Source organism: Hyperolius riggenbachi, chromosome 1, assembly GCF_040937935.1.
Source record: "Hyperolius riggenbachi isolate aHypRig1 chromosome 1, aHypRig1.pri, whole genome shotgun sequence".
NCBI classification, from domain to species: Eukaryota; Metazoa; Chordata; class Amphibia; order Anura; family Hyperoliidae; genus Hyperolius; species Hyperolius riggenbachi.
Window position 1 is genome coordinate 372,220,269 of NC_090646.1, and position 24,850 is coordinate 372,245,118.

The 24,850-nt window shown below is 42.2% G+C and overlaps 1 protein-coding gene across 1 annotated transcript in view; it reads right to left on the minus strand.

Annotated features, from left to right (window-relative positions):
- The window catches only part of CORO2A (coronin 2A), a 213,097-nt gene that overhangs the window by 11,500 nt on the left and 176,747 nt on the right, over positions 1–24,850 (minus strand). The window contains exons 7-10 of the mRNA XM_068271342.1: positions 19,034–19,138; positions 18,846–18,942; positions 10,727–10,839; positions 8,088–8,178 (exon numbers count right to left, since the gene is read on the minus strand). Coding sequence (XP_068127443.1) covers positions 8,088–8,178; positions 10,727–10,839; positions 18,846–18,942; positions 19,034–19,138 — 406 coding nt within the window. The remainder of the gene's footprint in view (positions 1–8,087; positions 8,179–10,726; positions 10,840–18,845; positions 18,943–19,033; positions 19,139–24,850) is intronic.

Genomic DNA, 24,850 nt, shown 5'->3' on the forward strand with positions numbered 1-24,850 from the left:
ACGTTTTGAGGCTATTATTATGAAAAAGCTGAGAATTCAGTGAGATTAGAGTTACACCAAAGTGGAGAACTAGGAGAGAGAACCTGTTTGTTATCTCCAGCAATCTGTTGGGCCTTGTGAAATGTCTTAAGGGAGAAGGATAAAATATCTGTGCCCTCCCCAGAGAGGGGACTACCCCGATAAATAAGGTTGCAGAGGGCTTCATATGAAGAGGCACAATCAGCTTCAGCATCTAGAGCGGAGTCATTTCTTATACTATGTACCCATCTAAAGATGTAGGAAAGTTGTGCGGCCAGGAAATACCTTTGAAAATGTGGTAGAGCCAATCCACCTTTACTTACTGGAAGACGCAGAGTATCTAAAGCCAGTCTAGGAGACTTCCCAGCCCAGAGAAAGGATTGAACCAATGAGTTCATTTTGGTAAAATATGACATAGGGATCCAGCATGGAGCCATCAGAAGGATATATAGGATTTTAGGAGCAATGATAATTTTTATAAGATTGACTCTACCTAACAGATCCAAAGGTAGGTTGTTCCATCTCCTAAGTTTCTCATCGATATTAGAAATAATAGGGGAGAGATTATTACTAATATAAGAATTGTTGTGCCTCGCAATCGTTATCCCCAGATATTTAAAGGAGGAACAAATTTGAAGGGGAAGGTCTGGGGGTAAATTATTGATAGATTCTTCGTCCACAGGAAAAAGGAGAGACTTTGACCAGTTAACCCTCAAGCCCGACAGATCACCAAATAGTTTGTAAACCTCCAAGACCCTAGATAGAGAGCGACCCGGACTGTCAAGGTATAAAAGCACATCGTCAGCGTACAGGGAAATCTTTTCATGTACCCTTCTAATTATCCAGCCAGTGATATGAGGGTCACCCCGAATAAATGCAGCTAGGGGTTCCATAGCTAGGGCGAACAGTAAAGGGGAAAGTGGGCACCCTTGACGTGTGCCTCTGCTGATTAAGAAGGGATCAGAGATTTGACCATTTACTTTCAGTCTAGCGGTGGGTGAATTATAAAGGATATTAATCCATTTCCTAAAGCCTGGGCCAAATCCAAAGGCCTCTAGGACAAACTGAAGATACCGCCAAGATAACGTATCGAAAGCCTTATTAGTATCCAAGGCTAAAAGTATTCTTTTCCCAGCATTCTTATGAGGAAATTGGAGGTTTACAAATAGTCTACGTAAGTTTAATTTGGTGGAGCGTGAGGGAATGAACCCGGTTTGATCCGGGGCAATTAGTTTTTCAATAACCACTTTAAGGCGGTCCGCAAGGACTTTGGCCAGTATCTTCACATCTGTATTTAAAAGAGAGATGGGACGATAAGAGTCACACATCTCAGGAATCTTTCCAGGCTTCAGAAGAAGGGTTATATGGGCTTCCCTCATAGATTCAGGGAGTGTACCCGCTTTATAGGCATCATTAAACATATGTAGAAGGGCTTGAGAGGTAACTGATCCGCTCTTAATATACCATTCAGATGGTATACCATCAGGACCCGGGGATTTATTAGCTTTAAGGGTTTTAATTGTGGCCACAACCTCTGAGATAGTGATAGGCGCATCCAGGGATGCACAGTCTTCTACATTGAGAGTAGGTAATTGACATTCCTGCAGAAAGACAGATATGGAGGACAGGTCAAATCCTGGGTCAGCTTTATAGAGGTTACTATAGAATAGGCGAAATGCTTCCAAAATCTCTGAAGAGGAAGATAGCACCTCACCAGAGGAGGAGATAATTTGTGGTATAGCAATAGGAGAACATTGGGCCCTAACCATGGATGCTAATAATTTACTTGACTTATTACCGAATTCAAAAAACGTTTAAGAGAATATAAAATTTCGTCTCTTTGCCCTGTTCAGTAATCTAATTTCATGCTCACGGCGGGCTTTGGCCCACACCGAATAGTTTTCTTTGATGGGATTGGACTGAAATTGAGTTTGAGCAGTTAGCATTATTGATTCAGTGCGGGCAATATATGCATCGTCATTTTTAAGGGTGATACCTTTTAATATGAGAGAAATGGCCACGCAGGGTTGCCTTAGATGCGTCCCACACAATACCCAAAGTAGAGGTACCCGGGTTAAGATGCCAATATTCTTTCATTTGTGAGGTACAGTAATTAAGCACCACCTCGTCACATAACCAGAGCTGACCCATCCTCCAGGAACCTGCGTTTCTCAAGGAGTCTCCCACCAGAGTGCACTGAAGAGGCGCATGGTCGGAGATTCCATGAGGAAGGTATTTGATGGATTTAAATTTAGTAAGCATATCATGAGAGCCTAATACTAAATCAATGCGGGACATAGTACCATGAGAGTCTGAGAAGCAGGAGAATGCCACCTTTTTGTAATTACGCCACCTCCAGATATCAGAAAGGCCATGTCTTTGCATCCACTCCACGAAGGCTAAATGCCCCCTATGGTCCCCCGGCGATGATCTGTCTAAAATTGGGTCCGTAATATTGTTGAAATCACCACAAATTGTGACAGGACAGGATGGTAGATCATAAATAATAGACATCACCTTGTCTAGTACAGAAATGTGGAATGGGGGAGGTACATACACGGACGCCACTATAAAGGATCGGCCTTCCAGAGAAAAATGCAGGATTACATATCTACCCAGCAGATCCGTGCGAACGTAGTTGATTTTAATGTTTTTTGACACAAGGATAGCTGTACCTCTGGAATAAGAGGAATATTGGGAGGCAAAGACATGGCCTATCCAAGGCTTTTTAAGTGTATTCAATCGGGAGCCTGTAAGGTGTGTTTCTTGCAAACATACTATTTTTGCTTTGGACTTTTTCAAAAAGTCAAAGACCAGTCTCCTTTTAATGGGATGGTTCATCCCCCGTACATTCCAAGAAATAAAATCAAAGTCACCCATTATGAAACATCGTGATAATGCAGGACATTAAGCGAAGTATATGTAAATGCACGTACAAACTGTCAGAAGGCAATAGTGCTATCATGACCACAGAAACTATAAGAAAAACAAAACCCAGAAAAAAATCCCCGCCCTTATCCCACCCCGCAAGTTGCCCTAAACTACAACCCGCTTTTGTCCCTAACTTAAACAGCTTACTGGAACGTGAAACCAGAGGTAAACTCCAAAACCCCAAATAGCAATTATTCTTAAACTCGTATTAAAGTTATACATATATATATATTACAGAGCAAAGAACCTCATACTCAGAAAATATTTCCTATAAAACAGGCACAGAACAGATGCGTATAAAACGAAAAGAATTAATTTGCACAACAGTTAAAGGAAAGCATGGATACACAGCAGGACCTTAAATAACTTTAAGGCATATTGCGGAAGACTAGGTGGAAGCAATTTTGCTCAGGGGCAATGTCGAGCTGGCATAAAAGACAGAGGTTCTACTTAGAGTCTAGCTCCAGAAGTATAAGGCCAGATAGGTAAACAATGACATAGGGTACAAAGTAGAAAGTTGCTGCTCTCAAACAGTTTTTAGCATTAGTGTCAGCCTAATTTCCATACGGAGGAGAGAGGAATGGGCATCAACAGTAAATCATCTTCACTATTTAAGCAGAAAATGCAAAGTGCAGCAACGTAGAACTACTAAAGAAATTGGAGTTAACCTCTGGCTTTGTTCTTTGCATTATTAGATAAACCTAACAGTGAAACCTAAAAGCCCTAGATAACCACGAACAGTGATTTTAGAAAATAACACATACACATTGTTCTTTTACTGTAGTCTAAAGACAATCAGTAAGTGGTCACAGTAGAAAGGTAGTCAACAAATTCTCATGTCTGGATCAAGAATAGAACTATAATGGTTGGAGAAGAAACGTTACAGATTGTCAAAGCTGTAAAACCCAAGTGCAGTAAAGTTGAACTCCAGGCTAATAATAACAAATGCATTTTGCCAATGGCTCAAAATCTGCACATTTCAGCCTGTACTTAGGATACTGGTGCTGGGCACTATGTGAGCAAGAATGAACAGCCCCTATGATCAATGGTTTTGGTATAGAGTATGTGCAGTTTGAGTCTTATCTGGATTTGCTCTTGATAGGTTAAGGCGCGTACACATGCCATACTGTAGCAAACGAAGGGTCCGTCAGACCCTCCCGCTGGGCGGACGTTCTGCCGACAGTAGCATGTGTGTACACGCTGTCGGCAGACTGATAAGACTGTTTCTGACAGATCCGCTTCTAGGCCACCTCGGCTGATGAAAGGGCAGGTGTAAATTGAGGTCACCTGATAATTGGTCACAAAGTCCATTGTCCTTCTTACCCCGCTTGCAGAAGTCATGCCGCTGTTCCTCCTCCTTTCTTTATAGGCAGAGAACACATTGCTCAGCTGCTGCCTAGCAATGAGTTTGCACAGCATTGGTACCTTGCAGAGTCACCCAGAACATAAGTTTTGATCCTGACTGGTGACACTAATTTGACCCAAATTGTGTGTATGTACGCACCTTTAGGCTAGGTTTCTAGAAATCTAAACTTTCTTTCTAACTTTCTTCACCTCATTAAAATGGCAGGATACTGTATATCTTATCTTCTCGTGATAGCTGGAATTATCTGTAGTAATTACGGTGCAGGACTGACATACAGGGTGTATGTTCAGTAGTCAAAAATTAATCCTACTAATGGGTCATAGGATGTAGTCATTTTAAGAAAAAAGGAACACTATGCAAATTCTCCAATCACAATAACATGATTAAACAGTTGATTTGTTTGCAGAAGTCATTATTCAGTTTAACGTAAGCTTGTCATTATGAGTATTAACTAAAACAAAATGAAACTGTGCACAGCAGGACATTCACTGCACACAACTGAAGCACAATACTGTACGGAAGAAATGGATTTCCTTTCCAAGACGCCCCTGACAGTGGAAAGCATATGCTGTAACAAGGACATGTGCAAGAACTTGCATCCCTGGAGCCAAGCACATTGCCAGCCTCTTCAAAGAAAGAAAGCCAGCTTTGGAATTGTCTATCTCCATGTGTTCAAATTCCACTTTCATTATACAATTGAAATACATATGGAAATATGCTGCATACATCTATTTGCAGATTTAAAAAAGAAGCCAATTTATCAAATTCTTGGAGAATGCCCTATATTGACCTAGAATAATGGAGAGCCTGTTAAACCCATATACTTTGTGCAGCCAGGCATTTGCCAATATCTATTTGGAGTGAGCATGAAACATTTTTTGGGACTTGGATCAAAGGTTTAGGCCAGTGTACCTTAGAGCGGACACTCATTACATGATAAAACATATTTGTTATAGACCCCAAGACATTTACAAACCACAATAAGAGCCCTATACTTTGGTACTGCTTTTCCATAGGTCTGTATAAAAGTGCTGATAAGTTACAGATGATGAAGTCGCCAGCATTGAAATGTCTCTATCATCATTTCTATGACTTTACCAAAACCAACCAGGGCACACTTGGTTGTATAGTTTCATAAAACTTGTCTGTTATTGTATATGCACATAGCCAGAAAGCACAGAGATACAATTCTTGGTTGCCCCAGTAGGCCTGCAAAAATATGTTTTCATAAAGTGAGTCTGCAGCGGAAATCAAAACAAAAAACAGATACATACCTAAGGAGAGTAAAGGCTCTGTGTCCTATAAAGCCTTCCCGGTCTCCTCACGGTGTTCTCATTCCCCTGCAGGCTCTCCCGTGTGAATCTCCCGCCGCAGGAGACTAGCAATCTTTGAAAGCACTTTGGCTCCCGAAGACCGGCGGCTCTGTACTGCATAAATGCGAGTGCTTGAGAGAGGGCACTCACATGTGCGCACTACAGAGCATCTGTCTTCGGCCCGAGTGCTTCCAAAGACTGTCGAAGCCCAGGGGAAGCAGCAGAGAGCAGTCTAAAACCCATGGGTCGGAGACTGCTAATGGGGGAGACTGCCGTGGAACGTGGACACCGTCAGGAGCCCGGGAAGGCTCTATAGGACCCAGAGCTTTCCCCCATCTTAGGCAAGTATCTGTTTTTTATTTTCGCTTCAGACTCCCTTTAAAGGAGTTGTAAGGCAAATTCAAATAAAATAAACGCTACTTACCGCAGTCTGCTCCGGCCCACGTGGCAGTGATTGACAGCGCCGATCGCGCAGGCGCAGTACAGAGCGACCTCCCGGTCGCTCTGACGTCATCGCCGGGGACCGGGTCGGAGCTCCGGCAAACGGCTGCGTGCAGAGATGCGGCGAGGGAGGTCCTGGGAGCTTGGGGCTGGAGGAAGCCCCCGGTAAGTAGCGTTTATTTTATTTAAATTTGCCTTACAACTCCTTTAAATGCATATATGGGAGCTTTCCAAAGTGAAAAACTCCAATGCTCTTCTAGTCATGGCAACAGTACTCCTGTTGCAGAATAAATTTGGTGCCAATCATACGCCTCCCTGATGGTATTGCATGATGAATAAGTATCTGCCTGTATTTCTCAGCATTGAGAACACCATTATTCCTGGCCAAACCTCCAACTCCATTTGCAGAAATGTAGTCCCAAATCTTCAAGGAACCTCCAAAATGCTTTACTGTTGCCTGCAGACACTCAATATTGTACCACTCTCCAGCCCTTCGACACACAAACTACCTTCAGCTAAAGTCAAATATTTAAAATTTTGACTCATCAGTCCAGAGCATCTGCTGCCATTTTTCTGCGCTAGTTCCTTTGTTTTTGTGCATACTTGAGTCGCTTGGCCTTATTTCCACATGATAGGTATGGCTTTTTGGCTGCAACTCGTCCATGAAGACCACTTCTGGCCAGACTTCTCTGGGCAGTAGATGGGTGTACCTGGGTCCCACTGCTTTCTTACAATTGGGAGGTGATGGCACTGCTGGACATCTTACGATTTCGAAAGGTAATAAGCTTGATGCGTCATTCATCTGCTGCACTAAGTTTCCTTGGCTGACCACTGTGTCTACGATCGTCTTCCAAAACCTCACCTTCGTAGCAGAGTTTGGCTGTTCCTCACTCACTTTTAAGCCTCCTACACATCCATTTCTGTTTCAGTTAATGACTGTGTTTCAACCTACGTGTGACATTGCTGATCATTATCATAACAGACTATAATCCTTCAAAATCCTTGACTGTGCACGTGTACTTATAAGAGTTGATACGTGTTTGATTTAGACTTTATTCCTGTTTGCTCACTTTGCATTTTGTAAATTCATAACAATTCTGAAAGCAGTCTTTGCTTACAGCATTTTTTCACACCTGCCTAAAACTTTTACACAGTACTGTATATATATATATATATATATATATATATATATATATATATACACATATATATATATATATATATATATATATATACACATATATACATACATACATACATACATACATACATATACATATATATATATATATATATATATATATATATATATATATATATATATACATACATACATACATACATACATATATATATATATATATATATATATAATGCACACACACACGTACACACGCACACTTACACACACACACCACCTATATTAGAGACGCTAAGCTTATAATAAATGCAGACATCTATTGAATGCACCTTTTGTAAGGCTGAACCGTATTTTAAACTGCCAATAATAAATCTTAGTAGTGAGCTATGATGGAAACATGCACATAACTGCAGCAGCAGCAATTCCAATAAGCGATGCCATGTTAGGTTCACAGTACATGCTGTACCTTAATGGATGCTACAGAAAGGATATTGCTCTATGTTGTCATAAATTTCTGATGTACAGAGGACTGCGAAGGGCAAAACATAAAGGCAGTTCTGTATAAGACATTACTGCAGTATGCTGTCAGTCTGGCCTTTCACTGGATGTCTTTCAGACATGGACTATTTAATTATTAAAGATGACTGCTCTTTAAAGAAGATCTTGCTAGTGATTTGCCTTCCATCTGCTGGTATTTTGTATAATTGGAGAAACATCTGAGTTTGAAAGCTGAACCCAATTTCACACGTTTATGTAGTTTCTTATTTTCTCTGATAAATGCTCAAAGGGGGAACCTTTCTCACAGCCGCTTAAAGACTAGAGCAAGAAATGCTAATGTTGAGATAACAACCAGTCATTCAAGATATCCCAGTCTGACCTTTATTAATTCCACTCAGCCATTCATGTGCGGTGAGGGCTGGCTTCATTCCAGCTGTCATTGGGTAGATGTCCTCCTGGTAAGAATCTGACTGGAAGATACAATATAGACAAGACAGCAGAAATATATATGGTAAGTAGCGCATTGGAGGTCAGAATACCCGATTACTGCACTAAATCATGTATTATCAAAAGGAAATCAGAGTTTTTTGCACAGATGAAAAAAGTTATTAGCAAACTATTATTATTAGTACAGTAGAACCTTGGTTTGGGAACATAATTTGTTCCGGAAACAGGTTTGTAATCCAAAGCACTCTTATATCAAAGCAAATTTCCCCATAAGAATTAAATTACTCAGAAGATTTGTTCCACAATCCAAAACCATTTATGGACAAATATTTAATGCAAAGTACTGTATAAAGTAAAAATGTAAAAAAGATCTTCACTATAACTAACCGAATCACTTCTATCTGTTGGCCCACCCCAACCTTTTTTAAGTGACTAACAAGAAAACGTATCCAAAGACCGTTGCTTTTGCCTACTTTTGAGGATTTTACAGAAAAAAAAATGTGACACTGTACTGTCCCTACACTCAGATTAAAAAAACTATACAGATAAAATTAAACATTACATGGATACTCTTCTGGTAAAAAGTTATAACAACTTGCTGGCTCTTTAGCTTTAAAGACTCCACTCAGAGCCCCTTAGGCACCTGTATATTATGGCTGTATACAGCATTGGTCCTTCCCTTTCAAAAGGGTGCTGACTTCTGGACTACCGATCTGATAGTAACTGTTTGTGTCACTCAATTTATAGACGGCAGGATAATTCCTGAAGTGTGGTGCCTCTCAGGATCCCCCCACCAAAGCGAAGTAAACATTGCTAGGCTGGCAGATGAGCAGCGTATCTGTACAGTCCTCTTTTCAAATACAGTCGCCAAAAATACTGATTGAGTGCACCAGGTGTAAGGCTTTTAACTGTTATAACTTAGAAAATGGCAGATTTAAGAGACCCCCGCGCAACACAGCAGAACAGAAGGGCACCATAGAGTAAAGAAGACACATGGCAGTTACTGGGAGGTGTGTTGTAAATGTAGCCCCTTCCTTTTTTTCAAATGTTATGGGATCATGCAAGCCCAAAAATACCACGGTGTTGACATAGTATTTTTTTTTTTACTTTTTTCATTCGTAGAACATGTGTACAGTGGTAAATAGTGTTAGAACATACCACTTGGATTGTTCATAATGCCAATGTCAACATTCAATACATGACAGCAATGCCTCTGAATAACTTCTTTTATTGCAATTCTTGTTCCACTAGACTAAGCCCTTTATGTAGATAAAACTTTCTATTATACAGACACAAAATATCAATATAATTTATTAAATATAAAAACAGTGGGACACCACATCAGTCGTCTTTAAGTGACCTCCCTTGCACACCTTAAAATGGGGCCTTTGCTTGTCCTCCCACCTGCTTAATATGTATTGGCTGAGGTGTAGTGCTGCTATCCCTAGGAGCGTGTGTACTCACAAAGACATGTATACTGAGTTTATATACATGCCTAACTGCAAACAAACATTCGTGTCACCCCTTATGTTCAACTCTGGTGCCTTCTCTTGGAGAAGTCAAAGCATTCAGAAAGGGGGGAGCCTGGTCAAGTGTGACAAATCTGCATAGTGTCTGTACCACTGCAGAATATCACGCAGTTCCTCTCTCCTCCATTTACTCCTAAACAAACTGCTGCACTTGTACTAGTGAGACAATGTGAGAAACAGCGGGCGCACTACATAAAGTGTATGAAACCTCTACATGTTTCACCCAATTGGGGCTTCGTCAGGAGTACAACAGATTACAGTATAAACATATGAAAAAACCCAAAAAGAATCCCATCAAGTCAAACAAACACACATACAACAGCAATGCAGCCCAAATCAGGCGTCTTTATAAACTCAGTATACATATCTTTGTGAGTACACACACTCATAGGGATAGCTGCACCCCACCTCAGTCAATACACACGAGCAGGTGTGGGGACAAGCAAAGACTCCCTGTTGAGGTGTGCAACAGAGCTCAGTTCAAGACAATTGATCTGGGCTCCCACTTTTTATGTTTAATAAATTATATTGATATTTTGTGTCTGTATAATAGACAGTTTTTATGAATATACAGGACTTAATCCAATGAAACAAGTGGTGCATCTATTATACCCTTGTACGACTTTTTGCGGTTCGTGTGGTACCTCAAAAGCTTTTATTGATCAGGTATATTATGTGGTGTTCATACTGCTATAAGCCTCTAGGCTAAAGCTTAACACACACTTTCAATAATGGTTGTCTGAAATGATCATACTAGATTGGTTGGGGTGACCTTTTCTTGTAAAAACATCTACTCTGTGGAGAGGTGGGGGTGGGGATGAGTAGGAGCAAGCAAACTCCAGCAGGAACGTAGAATAGAAACAATAGAAATCAGGTATGGTTTTCCAGCATGAGTGATTGCTAACAAGTAGTTGGTGAGCTTTGGTAGAAACCTGTACAAACTTTAAGAAGGTGCCCAGAACGGTCACAATTTGGCTCCATAATGTTGTAGGACTCCTCTAGTTTCTTCTGTAAGATATGGAGAATACAAATATTCTCTTACCCGTCTAGGCACAATCATGGAAACCGGCTCAATAAGTCCTTTTACAGTGATCAGTCTGTAAAACCTGAACACTTCACAGCAGGATACATCAAGTCCCCTCTTTGGCAAAGCACCTGGAAAATATTTTACAAATAAAATAACCATGATCAATACATTTACTAAATTCACATCCATATGTTGACATAATACGGTAATAAGAAAAGGTTTATATTTATGTGCCTCATAAACCACAATTTTCTAGGCAATTGTTTCAGTCTTCACAATCTGCTTTTTTTCAAGTTAACTGTATTAGGCCCCTGACACACCAAATAGTGTTTTGCAGGTAGTTTTCGTAAAACTGCTTCCATTGACTTGCATTAAAATCTAGGCAAAATTGCAGCGATAGCAATTTGTCCCAAACTTGTAAACTTGATTTTAATGCAAGTCAATGGAAGCATTTTTTTCAAAAATGAAAACGACCCGCAAAGCACTATTTGGTGTGTCAGGGGGGCCTTTCACACATCCACAGGCATTACCATAAACAAACCAACAGTTTGCGGAATATATTTCACCAGCTCTCTGTCTGCCATGCCTTCTAAATTGTATGATCTTTTTGCAATGCAGAAACATATTAGAGCTGGCAGCCCAGTTTAACCAGTGGGTTTGTTCACATCGACCATGTTTTGCATAACAACAACTGACTGCATGCTTCATGCTTTCAGACAAGGTGTGTGTTTCCATGTGTAATGCACTGTATATGGATGCATACGTTTTAACAAATTTGTTGTGTGTCAGGAAACTCAAATACATTAATAATTGTAAATGCTGCCGTACAAATCAAAGTTACCAAATATCCTCAATTAGAATAAACATTTGCAGCTCTTAAAGCAAGACATTGTCAAACTCAACATAGTGGCCATTAAGGGTAACGTTGCATTCTATGCAGCTTTAGCACTCTTTGTACAGTATTTATTTTAAAAAGCAGATTTTGCAGGTTGGGCATGCTGGCATAGGTGTATAGGGAGCAATCCCTGCCCAATCATCTGATCATACATCAACCTCTGCATTGGAGCAGAAGTTTGCTTATAGTTAGGTGACCAGAAAAGAAAAAAGCGTTGGCATGTCCCGTGAAGACACAGTGCAACCTGCCCTCCTGACTACCAGCTAATCTGCCAGTATCTTATGCATCACTCCCAACAGCCATGAGACTCGAGTCTCTTCAAACGAGCTCTCAAGACAACTTTTCATGCTTGCCTACCACCCCTCATCAGTATCATAATATGTTCTATTGGGCACCCTCTCAACAGACTCTACCCCCACTCTTTAGATAGTATGCCTCTGGCAGGGCCCTTCTTCCTAGTGTTTTTCCAGCTTGATTATGCAATCTCACTGTCGGACACCCCTCTAGCGGACTAGAACAGACCATTTTGAACAAAGACACCAAACTACTGCATGATCTTGTTTTGTTGTGAGTTCCTTGTATATCCTACCTTGTATGTTAACCCATGATATGTACTTATGCATAATATGTTGGCGCTTCATAAATACAATAAGTTATAACAACGGCTGAAAAGTTAACCACTTGAGGACCTAGGGCTTTCTACCCCTTAAGGACCGGCCACTTTTTTTCCATTCAGACCACTGCAGCTTTCACGGTTTATTGCTCGCTCATACAACCTACCACCTAAATGAATTTTGGCTCCTTTTCTTGTCACTAATAAAGCTTTCTTTTGGTGCTATTTGATTGCTCCTGCGATTTTTACTTTTTATTATATTCATCAAAAAAGACATGAATTTTGGCAAAAAAATGATTTTTTTAACTTTCTGTGCTGACATTTTTCAAATAAAGTAAAATTTCTGTATACATGCAGCGTGAAAAATGTGGACAAACATGTTTTTGATTAAAAAAAACCCATTCAGTGTATATTTATTGGTTTGGGTAAAAGTTATAGCGTTTACAAACTATGGTGCAAAAAGTGAATTTTCCCATTTTCAAGCATCTCTGACTTTTCTGACCCCCCGTCATGTTTCATGAGGGGCTAGAATTCCAGGATAGTATAAATACCCCCCAAATGACCCCATTTTGGAAAGAAGACATCCCAAAGTATTCACTGAGAGGCATAGTGAGTTCATAGAAGATATTATTTTTTGTCACAAGTAAGCGGAAAATGACACTTTGTGAGAAAAAAAAAAAAAGTTTCCATTTCTTCTAACTTGCGACAAAAAAAAAAAATGAAATCTGCCACGGACTCACCATGCCCCTCTCTGAATACCTTGAAGGGTCTACTTTCCAAAATGGGGTCATTTGTGGGGTGTGTTTACTGTCCTGACATTTTGGGGGGTGCTAAATTGTAAGCACCCCTGTAAAGCCTAAAGGTGCTCATTGGACTTTGGACCCCTTAGCGCAGTTAGGCTGCAAAAAAGTGCCACACATGTGGTATTGCCATACTCAGGAGAAGTAGTATAATGTGTTTTGGGGTGTATTTTTACACATACCCATGCTGGGTGGGAGAAATATCTCTGTAAATGACAATTTGTTAATTTTTTTTACACACAATTGTCCATTTACAGAGATCTTTCTCCCACTCAGCATGGGTATGTGTAAAAATACACCCCAAAACACATTATACTACTTCTCCTGAGTACGGCGATACCACATGTGTGGCACTTTTTTGCACCCTAACTGCGCTAAAGGGCCCAAAGTCCAATGAGTACCTTTAGGATTTCACAGGTCATTTTGAGAAATTTCGTTTCAAGACTACTCCTCACGGTTTAGGGCCCCTAAAATGCCAGGGCAGTATAGGAACCCCACAAATGACCCCATTTTAGAAAGAAGACACCCCAAGGTATTCCGTTAGGAGTATGGTGAGTTCATAGAAGATTTTATTTTTTGTCAAAAGTTAGCGGAAAATGACACTTTGTGAAAAAACACAATTAAAATCAATTTCCGCTAACTTGTGACAAAAAATAAAATCTTCTATGAACTCGCCATACTACTAACGGAATACCTTGGGGTGTCTTCTTTCTAAAATGGGGTCATTTGTGGGGTTCCTATACTGCCCTGGCATTTTAGGGGCCCTAAACCGTGAGGAGTAGTCTTGAAACCAAATGTCGCAAAATGACCTGTGAAATCCTAAAGGTACTCATTGGACTTTGGGCCCCTTAGCGTACTTAGGGTGTAAAAAAGTGCCACACATGTGGTACCGCCGTACTCAGGAGAAGTAGTATAATGCGTTTTGGGGTGTATTTTTACACATACCCATGCTAAGTGGGAGAAATATCTCTGTAAATGACAATTGTTTGATTTTTTTACACACAATTGTCCATTTACATAGAAATTTCTCCCACCCAGCATGGGTATGTGTAAAAATACACCCCAAAACACATTATACTACTTTACCTGAGTACGGCGGTACCACGTGTGACAATTTTTTGCAGCCTAGGTGCGCTAAGGGGCCCAACGTCCTATTCACAGATCATTTTGAAGCATTTGTTTTCTAGACTACTCCTCGCAGTTTAGGGCCCCTAAAATGCCAGGGCAGTATAGGAACCCCACAAGTGACCCCATTTTAGAAAGAAGACACCCCAAGGTATTCCGTTAGGTGTATGGCGAGTTCATAGAAGATTTTATTTTTTGTCACAAGTTAGTGAAAAATGACACTTTGTGAAAAAAAACCAATAAAAATTAATTTCCGCTAACTTTTGACAAAAAATAAAATCTTCTATGAACTCGTCATACACCTAACAGAATACCTTGGGGTGTCTTTTTTTCTAAAATGGGGTCACTTGTGGGGTTCCTATACCGCCCTGGCATTTTACAGGCCCAAAACCGTGAGTAGTCTGGAAACCAAATGTCTCAAAATGACTGTTCAGGGGTATAAGCATCTGCAAATTTTGATGACAGGTGGTCTATGAGGGGGCGAATTTTGTGGAACCGGTCATAAGCAGGGTGGCCTTTTAGATGACAGGTTGTATTGGGCCTGATCTGATGGATAGGAGTGCTAGGGGGGTGACAGGAGGTGATTGATGGGTGTCTCAGGGGGTGGTTAGAGGGGAAAATAGATGCAATCAATGCACTGGGGAGGTGATCGGAAGGGGGTCTGAGGGCGGATCTGAGGGTTTGGCCGAGTGATCAGGAGCCCACGCGGGGCAAATTGGGGCCTGATCTGATGGGTAGGTGTGCTAGGGGGTGACAGGAGGTGATTGATGGGTGTCTCAAGGTGTGATTAGAGGGGGGAATAGATGCAAGCAATGCACTGGCGAGGTGATCAGGGCTGGGGTCTGAGGGCATTCTGAGGGTGTGGGCGGGTGATTGAGTGCCCTAGGGGCAGATAGGGGTCTACTCTGATAGGTAGTAGTGACAGGGGGTGATTGATGGGTAATTAGTGGGTGTTTAGGGTAGAGAATAGATGGAAACACTGCGCTTGGGTGGTGATCTGATGTCGGATCTGCGGGCGATCTATTGGTGTGAGTGGGTGATCAGTTTGCCCGCAAGGGGCAGGTTAGGGGCTGATTGATGGGTGGCAGTGACAGCGGGTGATTGATGGGTGGCAGTGACAGGGGGTGATTGATGGGTGGCAGTGACAGGGGGTGATTGATGGGTGATAGGTGATTGGCAGGTGATTGACAGGTGATCAGTGGGTTATTACAGGGAAGGACAGATGTAAATATTGCACTGGCAAATTGATAAGGGGGGGTCTGAGGGCAATCTGAGCGTGTAGGCGGGTGATTGGGTGCCCGCAAGGGGCAGATTAGGGTCTGATCTGATGGGTAACAGTGACAGGTGGTGATAGGGGGTGATTGATGGGTAATTAGTGGGTGTTTAGAGGAGAGAATAGATGTAAACGCTGCGCTTGGGTGGTGATCTGATGTCGGATCTGCGGGCGATCTATTGGTGTGGGTGGGTGATCAGATTGCCCGCAAGGGGCAGGTTAGGGGCTGATTGTTGGGTGGCAGTGACAGGGGGTGATTGATGGGTGATAGGTGATTGGCAGGTGATTGACAGGTGATCAGTGGGTTATTACAGGGAAGGACAGATGTAATTAATGCACTGACGAATTGATAAGGGGGGGGGGGGGTCTGAGGGCAATCTGAGCGTTTGGGCGGGTGATTGGGTGCCCGCAAGGGGCAGATTAGGGTCTGATCTGATAGGTAACAGTGACAGGTGGTGATAGGGGGTGATTGATGGGTAATTAGTGGGTGTTTAGAGAAGATAACAGATGTAAACGATACATTTGGGAGGTAATCTGACGGCGGGTTTGCGGGCGATCTAATGGTGTGGGTGGGTGATCAGATTGCCCGCAAGGGGCAGGTTAGGGGCTGATTGATGGGTGGCAGTGACAGGGGGTGACAGGGGGTGATTGATGGGTGATTGGCAGGTGATTGACAGGTGATCAGTGGGTTATTACAGGGAAGGACAGATGTAATTAATGCACTGGCGAATTGATAAGGGGGGGGGGGGGTCTGAGGGCAATCTGAGCGTGTGGGCGGGTGATTGGGTGCCCGCAAGGGGCAGATTAGGGTCTGATCTGATAGGTAACAGTGACAGGTGATGATAGCGGGTGATAGGGGGTGATTGATGGGTGATTGATGGGTAATTAGTGGGTGTTTAGAGGAGAGAATAGATGTAAACAATGGATTTGGGAGGTGATCTGATGTCGGATCTGTGGGCGATCTATTGGTGTGGGGGGGGTGATCAGATTGCCCGCAAGGGGCAGGTTAGGGGCTGATTGATGGGTGGCAGTGACAGGGGGTGATTGACGGGTGATTGACGGGTGATTGACAGGTGATCAGGGGGATAGATGCATACAGTAAACAGGGGTGGTGGTGGTCTGGGGGGGGGGGGTCTGGGGAGAATCTGAGGGATGGGGGGTGATCAGGAGGGGGCAGGGAGCAGGGGGGGGGGGGGGGATAAAAAAAAAATAGCGTTGACAGATAGTGACAGGGAGTGATTGATGGGTGATTAGGGGGGTGATTGGGTGCAAACAGGGGTCTGGGGGGTGGGCAGGGGGGGGGTCTGATGGGTGCTGTGGGCGATCTGGGGCAGGGGGGGGAGAAATCAGTGTGCTTGGGTGCAGACTAGGGTGGCTGCAGCCTGCCCTGGTGGTCCCTCGGACACTGGGACCACCAGGGCAGGAGGCAGCCTGTATAATACACTTTGTAAACATTACAAAGTGTATTATACACTTTGTATGCGGCGATCGCGGGGTTAACATCCCTTCCGTATAGCCGGCGGGATGTTGCGGCGGGCGAGCGGTGACAGGCGCCGGCGGAGGATCGCGTCACGGATGACGCGATCGCTCCGCCCATGCCCTTAGAAGGACCGCCGCCTCTGTGGGTGAGCCGGTCCTTCAGGGCTCCACTTCCCGGCCGCCACTGTGCGTTAGGCGGTCGGGAAGTGGTTAAGGACTCTGCCTGATACAGACTACCTAGGTGTGAATTGCGACTCTTCCTGTTCTGTAAGCCAGCACTTTTTCAGTAAGGAGTCCTTGGGCTAGACTACCTAACACTGCTATTGCCTACGGAGCATGCCTTTGTGGCTGCAGCTCAATCGTTTTGAGTCCACCAGGAGAAAAGCGCACTATAAATGTTATTTGTCTTGTCTTGAACAAATAGACTACAGGTGGGAGAGAAGCACACACATTACACAGCATTGTGAGACAAAAGGGAATGAGAGTCCCGGCCGAAAGGTTTAATGCTGGGGATACACGGTACGTTTCTGTACCGTGTATCGGCCAGCTGACAATATTCAGCTGGCCCGATCAAGCCGCTCGACCCGCGCCCGCTCGATTCCCGCCGGTGGACAATGGCAGGGAATCGAGCGGCTGATAAGGACCACCGGCGGGGACAAGCGGCACTCGATCCGCACAGACGAGCGGGGACGCGGCTGGAGTCGATCCGGCATCTAATCGGCCGCCGGATCGACCCGTCTATGTCCACCATTAGGGACAGAACAGTAGGTGAAGAAAAGCTGTGTGTGAGATGGTGAAAAGTTGTGGTCAGCAGCCAAAGTGTCCTAAGTAGGAGAGTATGCTTGCCTAAAGAGGTGCGTTTTTAGGTTGAACCGAGTAAGGCCTCATTTCCAATATATGCGCTGCTGTGCGCACTTCAGCATAGTGTGCGACACACAAGATGACATAGGCATAGACAGCAATTCTACTGTTATCATATGCGCTGCACAGCAATGCGATGTGCAATCACACTGCTGCATGCATTTTTTGAAATTGCAGCTCCGACCCATTAACTGTAATGAATGAGATCAGCAGCGCAGATGGCAAGCAATCGTACGCATTGTGGTCCGATTGCATGCCATCTGCAATAATGGATGTGAACGAGGCCTTAGTGTGGGTGAGTGGCGGATGTGGTGAGGCAGGGTATTCCGGAAGAGGGGAGAGGAACGGAGAAGTCTTGTAAGCAGGAGTGAGAAGAGGAGACCAGAGGGGATGACAGGAGCATATGGTTAGTAGAGCGGAGATTACGTGTTGGATATAAAGACCTTTGTAGGCGAGAGTCAGGATTTTAAATTGTATCCTTTGTGAAACTGGCAGCCAGTGAAGGGTTTGACAGAGGGGGGTAGGGCTGGAGAAGCAGGAGGAGAAGTGGATGAGTCGTGCAACAAAGTTTATGATGGGCTGTAGCGGGGTAAAATGGTTAGCTGGGAGGCCACAGAGCAGAGAGCTGGAATAATCTAGTCGTGAAATAATCAGGGCATGCACCAGAAGTTTAGTTGTGTCCTGAGAAAAGAGTGGATGAAGGAGATTTTTTTTAGGTGGAAGTTACAAGGGGAGGATAGTTTGTCAATGTGTGGTTTGAATGAGAGACTCAAGTGCAGTATATTACACCTAGGCAGCGAGCTTGTGGGACAGGCATTATTGAAGTGCCATCAACATAAATAGTGATGAAATAGCGTTGAATTGTGAGGTGAGATTACCATTTCAGTCTTTTCCATATTGAGTTTTAGAAAATGGGAAGGAAGGAGGAGATTGCTTGAGCTGTTAGAGTATCCAAGTCAGGAGCCAAAAGGAAGATTTAGGTATCATCAGCATAGGGGTGATATTGTAAGCCAAAGGAATGGATGAGCTGACCAAGACCATAAAATCATAGACTCCTCAGTATTGCACTGTCCGAATGCAAAACTTACCGATTCCTTTTTGAGGTAAGGTAGAACGGTATTCATTCAAGTATTGTAAATATGGCTTTTGAGGAGCTACTTCATAATATCGAATGCTCCCTTCTCCCTGCAGGATAAAGCAATTTATTACGATCACTTTAACAATGTCAGATTTCACTCCCTCACTAAATGAATTGTGTAAACACAGAAACACTCACCTTTCCCACTAAATAGATCATATTTGTGTCATTGTCAAAAAAGGGGAAAAGCAGACCTGAGGAACCGTCCAACTCTTCAACATGTAAAGGCACTGAGAGGTCATTCTATGGTGTCAAAACACATTCAAACAGTGATTATTTCTAACATGCAAATTAAAATCGTGATTTATATATCTTTCCAATAAATCTATATTTAGGAGGTCAGAGAATCTGCACGTCTGTAGCCAACAGGGCTTTATAAACTTTAAGAATTATTACAGGCTATAAACAGTTTTAGTTATGCATACTTGTAAAGTTTTAAAATGAGGCTCTAATCAATAATGCAAAATGCTTGCATTACTGATCTTAGCACTGTTAAGCTACTGGCATGTGATCCACACAGTTTACACGGAAATCACTAATCCAGTACTCCATACTCAGTGGGTACTGACATTCTCTGCACAGAGGTGACAACAAGAAATAACATTTTGGAAACCCAGCACATACCACAGCATTGCTATCAACAATGATACAAAGTAACAGCTTAAAGAGACTCCGTAACAAAAATTGCATCCTGTTTTTTATCATCCTACAAGTTCCAAAAGCTATTCTAATGTGTTCTGGCTTACTGCAGCACTTTATACTATCACTGTCTCTGTAATAAATCAATGTATCTTTCCCCTGTCAGACTTGTCAGCCTGTGTCTGGAAGGCTGCCAAGTTCTTCAGTGTTGTGGTTCTGTGATGAATCTCCCCCCTCCAGGCCTCTCTCTGCACACTGCCTGTGTGTTATTTAGATTATGGCAGATTCTCTCTTCTCTCTTATCTTTTACAAGCTGGATAAATCGTCCTCTGAACTGGCTGGGCTTTCACATACTGAAGAATTACAGACAAGGGCAAAGCTGTTTGCAGGAGAAAAAAGAGCAGCCTGAAACTTCAGTGCATGAGAACTGCAGGGAGAAAGAAACACACAAATGATCTCTTGAGATTCAAAAGGAAGGCTGTATACAGCCTGCTTGTGTATGGTTGTATTTTCTATGTGTGGACATACAGTACATCAACCTACTTCCTGTTTTGGTGGCCATTTTGTTTGTTTATAAACAAACTTTTTAAAACTGTTTTTAACCACTTTTAATGCGGCGAGGAGCGGCGAAATTGTGACAGAGGGTAATAGGAGATGTCCCCTAACGCACTGGTATGTTTACTTTTGTGCGATTTTAACAATACAGATTCTCTTTAAAGTGATTGTCCAAGCTCCTAAAAAAAAAAAAAAAAAAAAAGATCCACTTATCTGGGGCTTCCTCCAGCCCGCGGCAGCAGTCCTGTGCCCTCGCCGCCGCTCCAGTGGCTCTCGGTCTTCTCCGCTGGTGCAGCCGACCTCGCCAGGTCGTCATCAAGACGGTACTGCGCCATCATCAGTGGGATCTGTTCACATTGCTCTGTTCGAACGGATCTATTAAGTTCGGTCCGCCGAATGGAGCGCAAGTTTTGGAGAGGCTTCATCATAACTGCACAGATCAGCCTTGTCTATGAAGGGGCTAATTCACATTTCCACCTTGACAACTAGAATTTCAAAAGGCAGGATAGCAATATCACCTCATTTATTATTAATTAGATCTTGTTCCAAAACTGTAAGTACATCTAAAGCACCACTGTCATTTTGACTTGTGATTTAAATAGGTCACTGGACAATTAACTATATACCGGTACATTACACACTGTAGTGTTGTTACCTTTAAACATCAGTGTGTAGACTAATACCACATACTGTATATTTGCAGATTCCATATGAGCATCAGAATGCCTGAACTGGAAATTAGCACTCCTGGCACGCTTGTAAACTCAACAGTATATGTTCCTTGACATACATGAAGAAAGCCACTAGAGGGCTCATGTGTACAATATGGAACCTCAAAAGTACTGTACTTCAGATGACCTGGACAGCAGAATCCAGCAATAGCGCTTACCATCATTCTGATTATTATGGTGTCAGGGTACTTTGTTTGTATGATGGGGAAGACATGTTAGAAACATATGAAAATGTTACTTATGAAAGTTTTAAGTGAGAAGAATATGGACAGGGCCTTTGCGGACTCCCTTCTGGAAATGCCTGCTGCATGGCTATTACAGCCCCGTTAACACTGCAGAGTTCCCCACATGTAAAAACGCGTAGTATCAAAAATAATTGAAATTTTGCTGGTATGGATCTGGAAATTTGCGTGGACCAATTACACTGAATTGCTAATTAATTAACTCATTAATAATCTGCTGCAAAGCAAATGAACCTGACTGGATTAACCTGATTAGCTATGAAAATGGACAGCTTTATCCCTGCATAGTTCCCATTCCTGTCAAACTAGAATTTGCCCATTCTGCAAATTTTTGATCATCAATGGGGTTACACAAACAAAAATTCTTCACGTGATCAACAGCCAAAGCCTTCTGTTACACAGGACTATCTGTAACACACCTTCTGCAAACACAATATGGAGATCATTTGATAAGGACTTTTTTTTTAGTTACATTTAACAAATATAGTTGCTAATTCACAGAATTTATGACATGATTTCTCACTTTTTCTATTTATCACCTTATATATAAAATGTATTTTCAACACATTCCAAGCAAACATTCCCTGAATATAAGTAGTTTGTGATGAACATAAGTGCAAATAGAGGAAATATGGGCACAGATTCTACCAAATAGGTTGCAAAACGTGCTTATATTTGTAGGAAAGTAGGCAGTCACATTTTCAATGGATAGGCTAGATGTGCAGAGGGGTAGGTGCTTTGGAAAGACAGGCAGCTAGTAGCATCAGGCAGGACATGAAAAGGTTGCTAGCTGCCTGACTTCCTGAAGCACCCACCCACCTGCGCATCCAGCCATTCCACTGAACATGTGAGTGCAGCCTGTTTATGTGGATCAGTGCCTAGCGCTCCTCCATTTGCATTTTGGAATATGTTTGCAAGTCAAAAAAAAGCGATTGATTTTTTTTTTTTTATTTCAAACAGACATTGTAGCCTGATGTTACTTAATACTTACTATGGGGTCCACATATGCCCGAGTGTGACCATTGTCTTTACAACAACAACAAAACATTCGTAAAGCACTTTTCTCCCATAGGACCAAAAGCACATAAGCTTGTCTCAGATCAGTACATAGTGATGTGTATAAGGGAAAAAGTTATGTGATCATGAAAGCCAGACTAAACAGGTGGCTTTTCTGTTTTGATTTAGATATGTCCAGGGTTGGAGCAGTCTTAGTTAAGTTTGGCAAGGCATTCTACAGGGTAGCGTCAGCAAGACAGAAAGCTCTGGCTCCTAAGGTTTTTAGTTGAACTCTTTAGTAAACTTCCATCATTAACTTAACTATGTTGTTATTTCTCATTCTTTTTAGTATGGTGATAAGGAAGGATTATTTATACAAATTTAATACAAAATAAACACACATTGTAATCAAAAACAGCAGGAAGCGGTTCCAGTTCCAAGCTGCATGCAATTTGCATGCAAATTGGAATAATTTGCATTGACCATCTATCTCTAGCCACAGAGTTACTACTAAAGACAAGAACAGATATTAGATGGGTTAAGGAGGTTGAATTTATTGTCATGTGGGGGCAAACTAGCAACATTTCTGAACAGCACTGATGTCAGATTGATAAAACACAAATTTCAAATAAAATATTAATTACCAAGAGATCTCTGTACTCCCCTAGTGATGTTTATTTAGGCTTCTTGCACACAGGGACATTACAGGTGCACGTTAGTGCAGCCTGTAACGCTCCCCCAACGCACAGCAATGTAGCACAAGTGGGCTGTTCACACTGCCCACGTTGCGTTACATTGTAACGCAGCAAAGTGCTGCATGCTGTGCGTTCTCCGCGGCTAAGCCGCGTTAGACTGCTTGCACATGCTCAGTCATGTTGGGGAGGAGGGGAGAGCGGCCGGGCACATGGCTAATTAATATTCACTGCACTCAGTGACGTGCAGTGTTTACTTCCTGGAGCTGCCGCTCTGTGCGGCGATTGGCCGGGCGGGACCACGTGATGCCGCATGCGTCCAAGAGTACGCATCACGGCAGCCAGAGTGAGCTGCACAACGTGGCTCACTCTGACGTCCACATCAAAGAGCACCAGGCGTTGCGTTAGGGGCACGTTATGTGCCCTATAACGTCCCCTAAACGCAACTTCCTGGTGTATAACTAGCCTTAATACAATTATTTAACACATTTTCTGCATGGAAGTTGTGAATGGCCCCATTCCTTCACCACTCCACTCAGCATGGACAAGTTAAAATTATTATAAAATGTATTACACTTAGTATTACAAGAGTGGTATATTGTGGCTTTTATGGAGACTGCTGCAATCAGAAAGATCGCCAGCATTCTTCTTTATTAATTTTCCAGCAGTCATGATGCAGTCATTGAGCTACTCATATGCTTTTAAGTCTGGGTGATTACCTTCAGTAACAAACAAATCGTTTGATTGGCTGCCTTACTTACAGCTAAGCTACTGATTGTCCAGGATGACACAGGAGCTTGTTGAAATACTTACAATATTGAGATAATGTGATAAGGTCCTAAAAAAAAGTCCTCAGGTCCTGAGCACAATTTTGTGCTTCTATTCATTTTTCAACAGAACATCAGTGTTACAGACCAATATGCGGTGCTTAACCACTTCTCTACCACAGGTTTTTTCCCCTTCAAAAGCTCTTCCCATACATTCAGTAATAACTTTATCACTAATTACCACACTGAAATGATCTATATATTATTTTTTGCGGGAAAAACTAGGCTTTCATTGGGCAGTACTTTTTGCTAAGAATTATATTATTTTATATGCATTTGACAGGGAAGAAGAAGAAAAAAATGAAAACAATCACAATTTCTCAGCTTTCAGCCATTGTAGTTTAAAAATAAAATGTGCTATTTTAGATAAAACAGACACATTTTATTTGCCCATTTGTCCCGGTTATTACAATGTTTAAATTGTGTCCCTAGTACAAAGTATGGCGATAATATTTTAATTTTGGGTTAGGGGTGAAGGAGTTTCAAAAACAATGAAAATGTATTACATTTTTCTATGGTAATTGAATAATGGTGTATCTGGAAGTAGTTTTACTTTTTGGCCACAAGATGGTGCTATACGTACTCAGTTTTCTAAAAATCGAAAACAACCAAATATTTACATGTGTTTAGAGATGTTTGTAAACAAGGACGTAGAAAAGCGTGGCAGAAGTTGCTAAGTGGTTAAAAATGCACAGAAGCGCACAAGTATGCTCAGGCCCTAAAGAGGTTTTTTTAGATCCACTAAACAAAGTTGTAGATATACAGCATGATTTCTCTACTTTTCTAATTCATTTAAGCCTAGCTGTTGGCCTTCACAAAAACAGCACTTGACTGCCTTACTCATGGCTAAGCCACTTATTGTCCAGGATGTCCTGGCCTGTCAGTGGTTCCTCTGTTAACAAACCAGCCAATCAGAGACTTTGTTTAACTATAAAAGTCCACCCATAGGGTTAGGCTAGTACGGTGCTGAAAATTCAATTATGGCTGCCAACAAAGTAGTAAATGTATGTAATGACAGTTAAAGTGGACCCAAACCAAACATTTTTTTAATTCAAAATATTTAGTTGCACTACTCTGACACATACAAAGATAAATAAATACTCCTTCAAGCCTATGAGCATTTCAGTGCATACTTTTCACCCTTCTCTTTTCATTAATAGGGTTATACAGGTGGCAGCCATTAGCAGACTGCCATTCAGTCCATCTGATTCTGTCGAGGATGCTGTTTGGATTAAGGTTTCTTTCAAAGGCTGATTTTCAGCCTGTTCAGCCA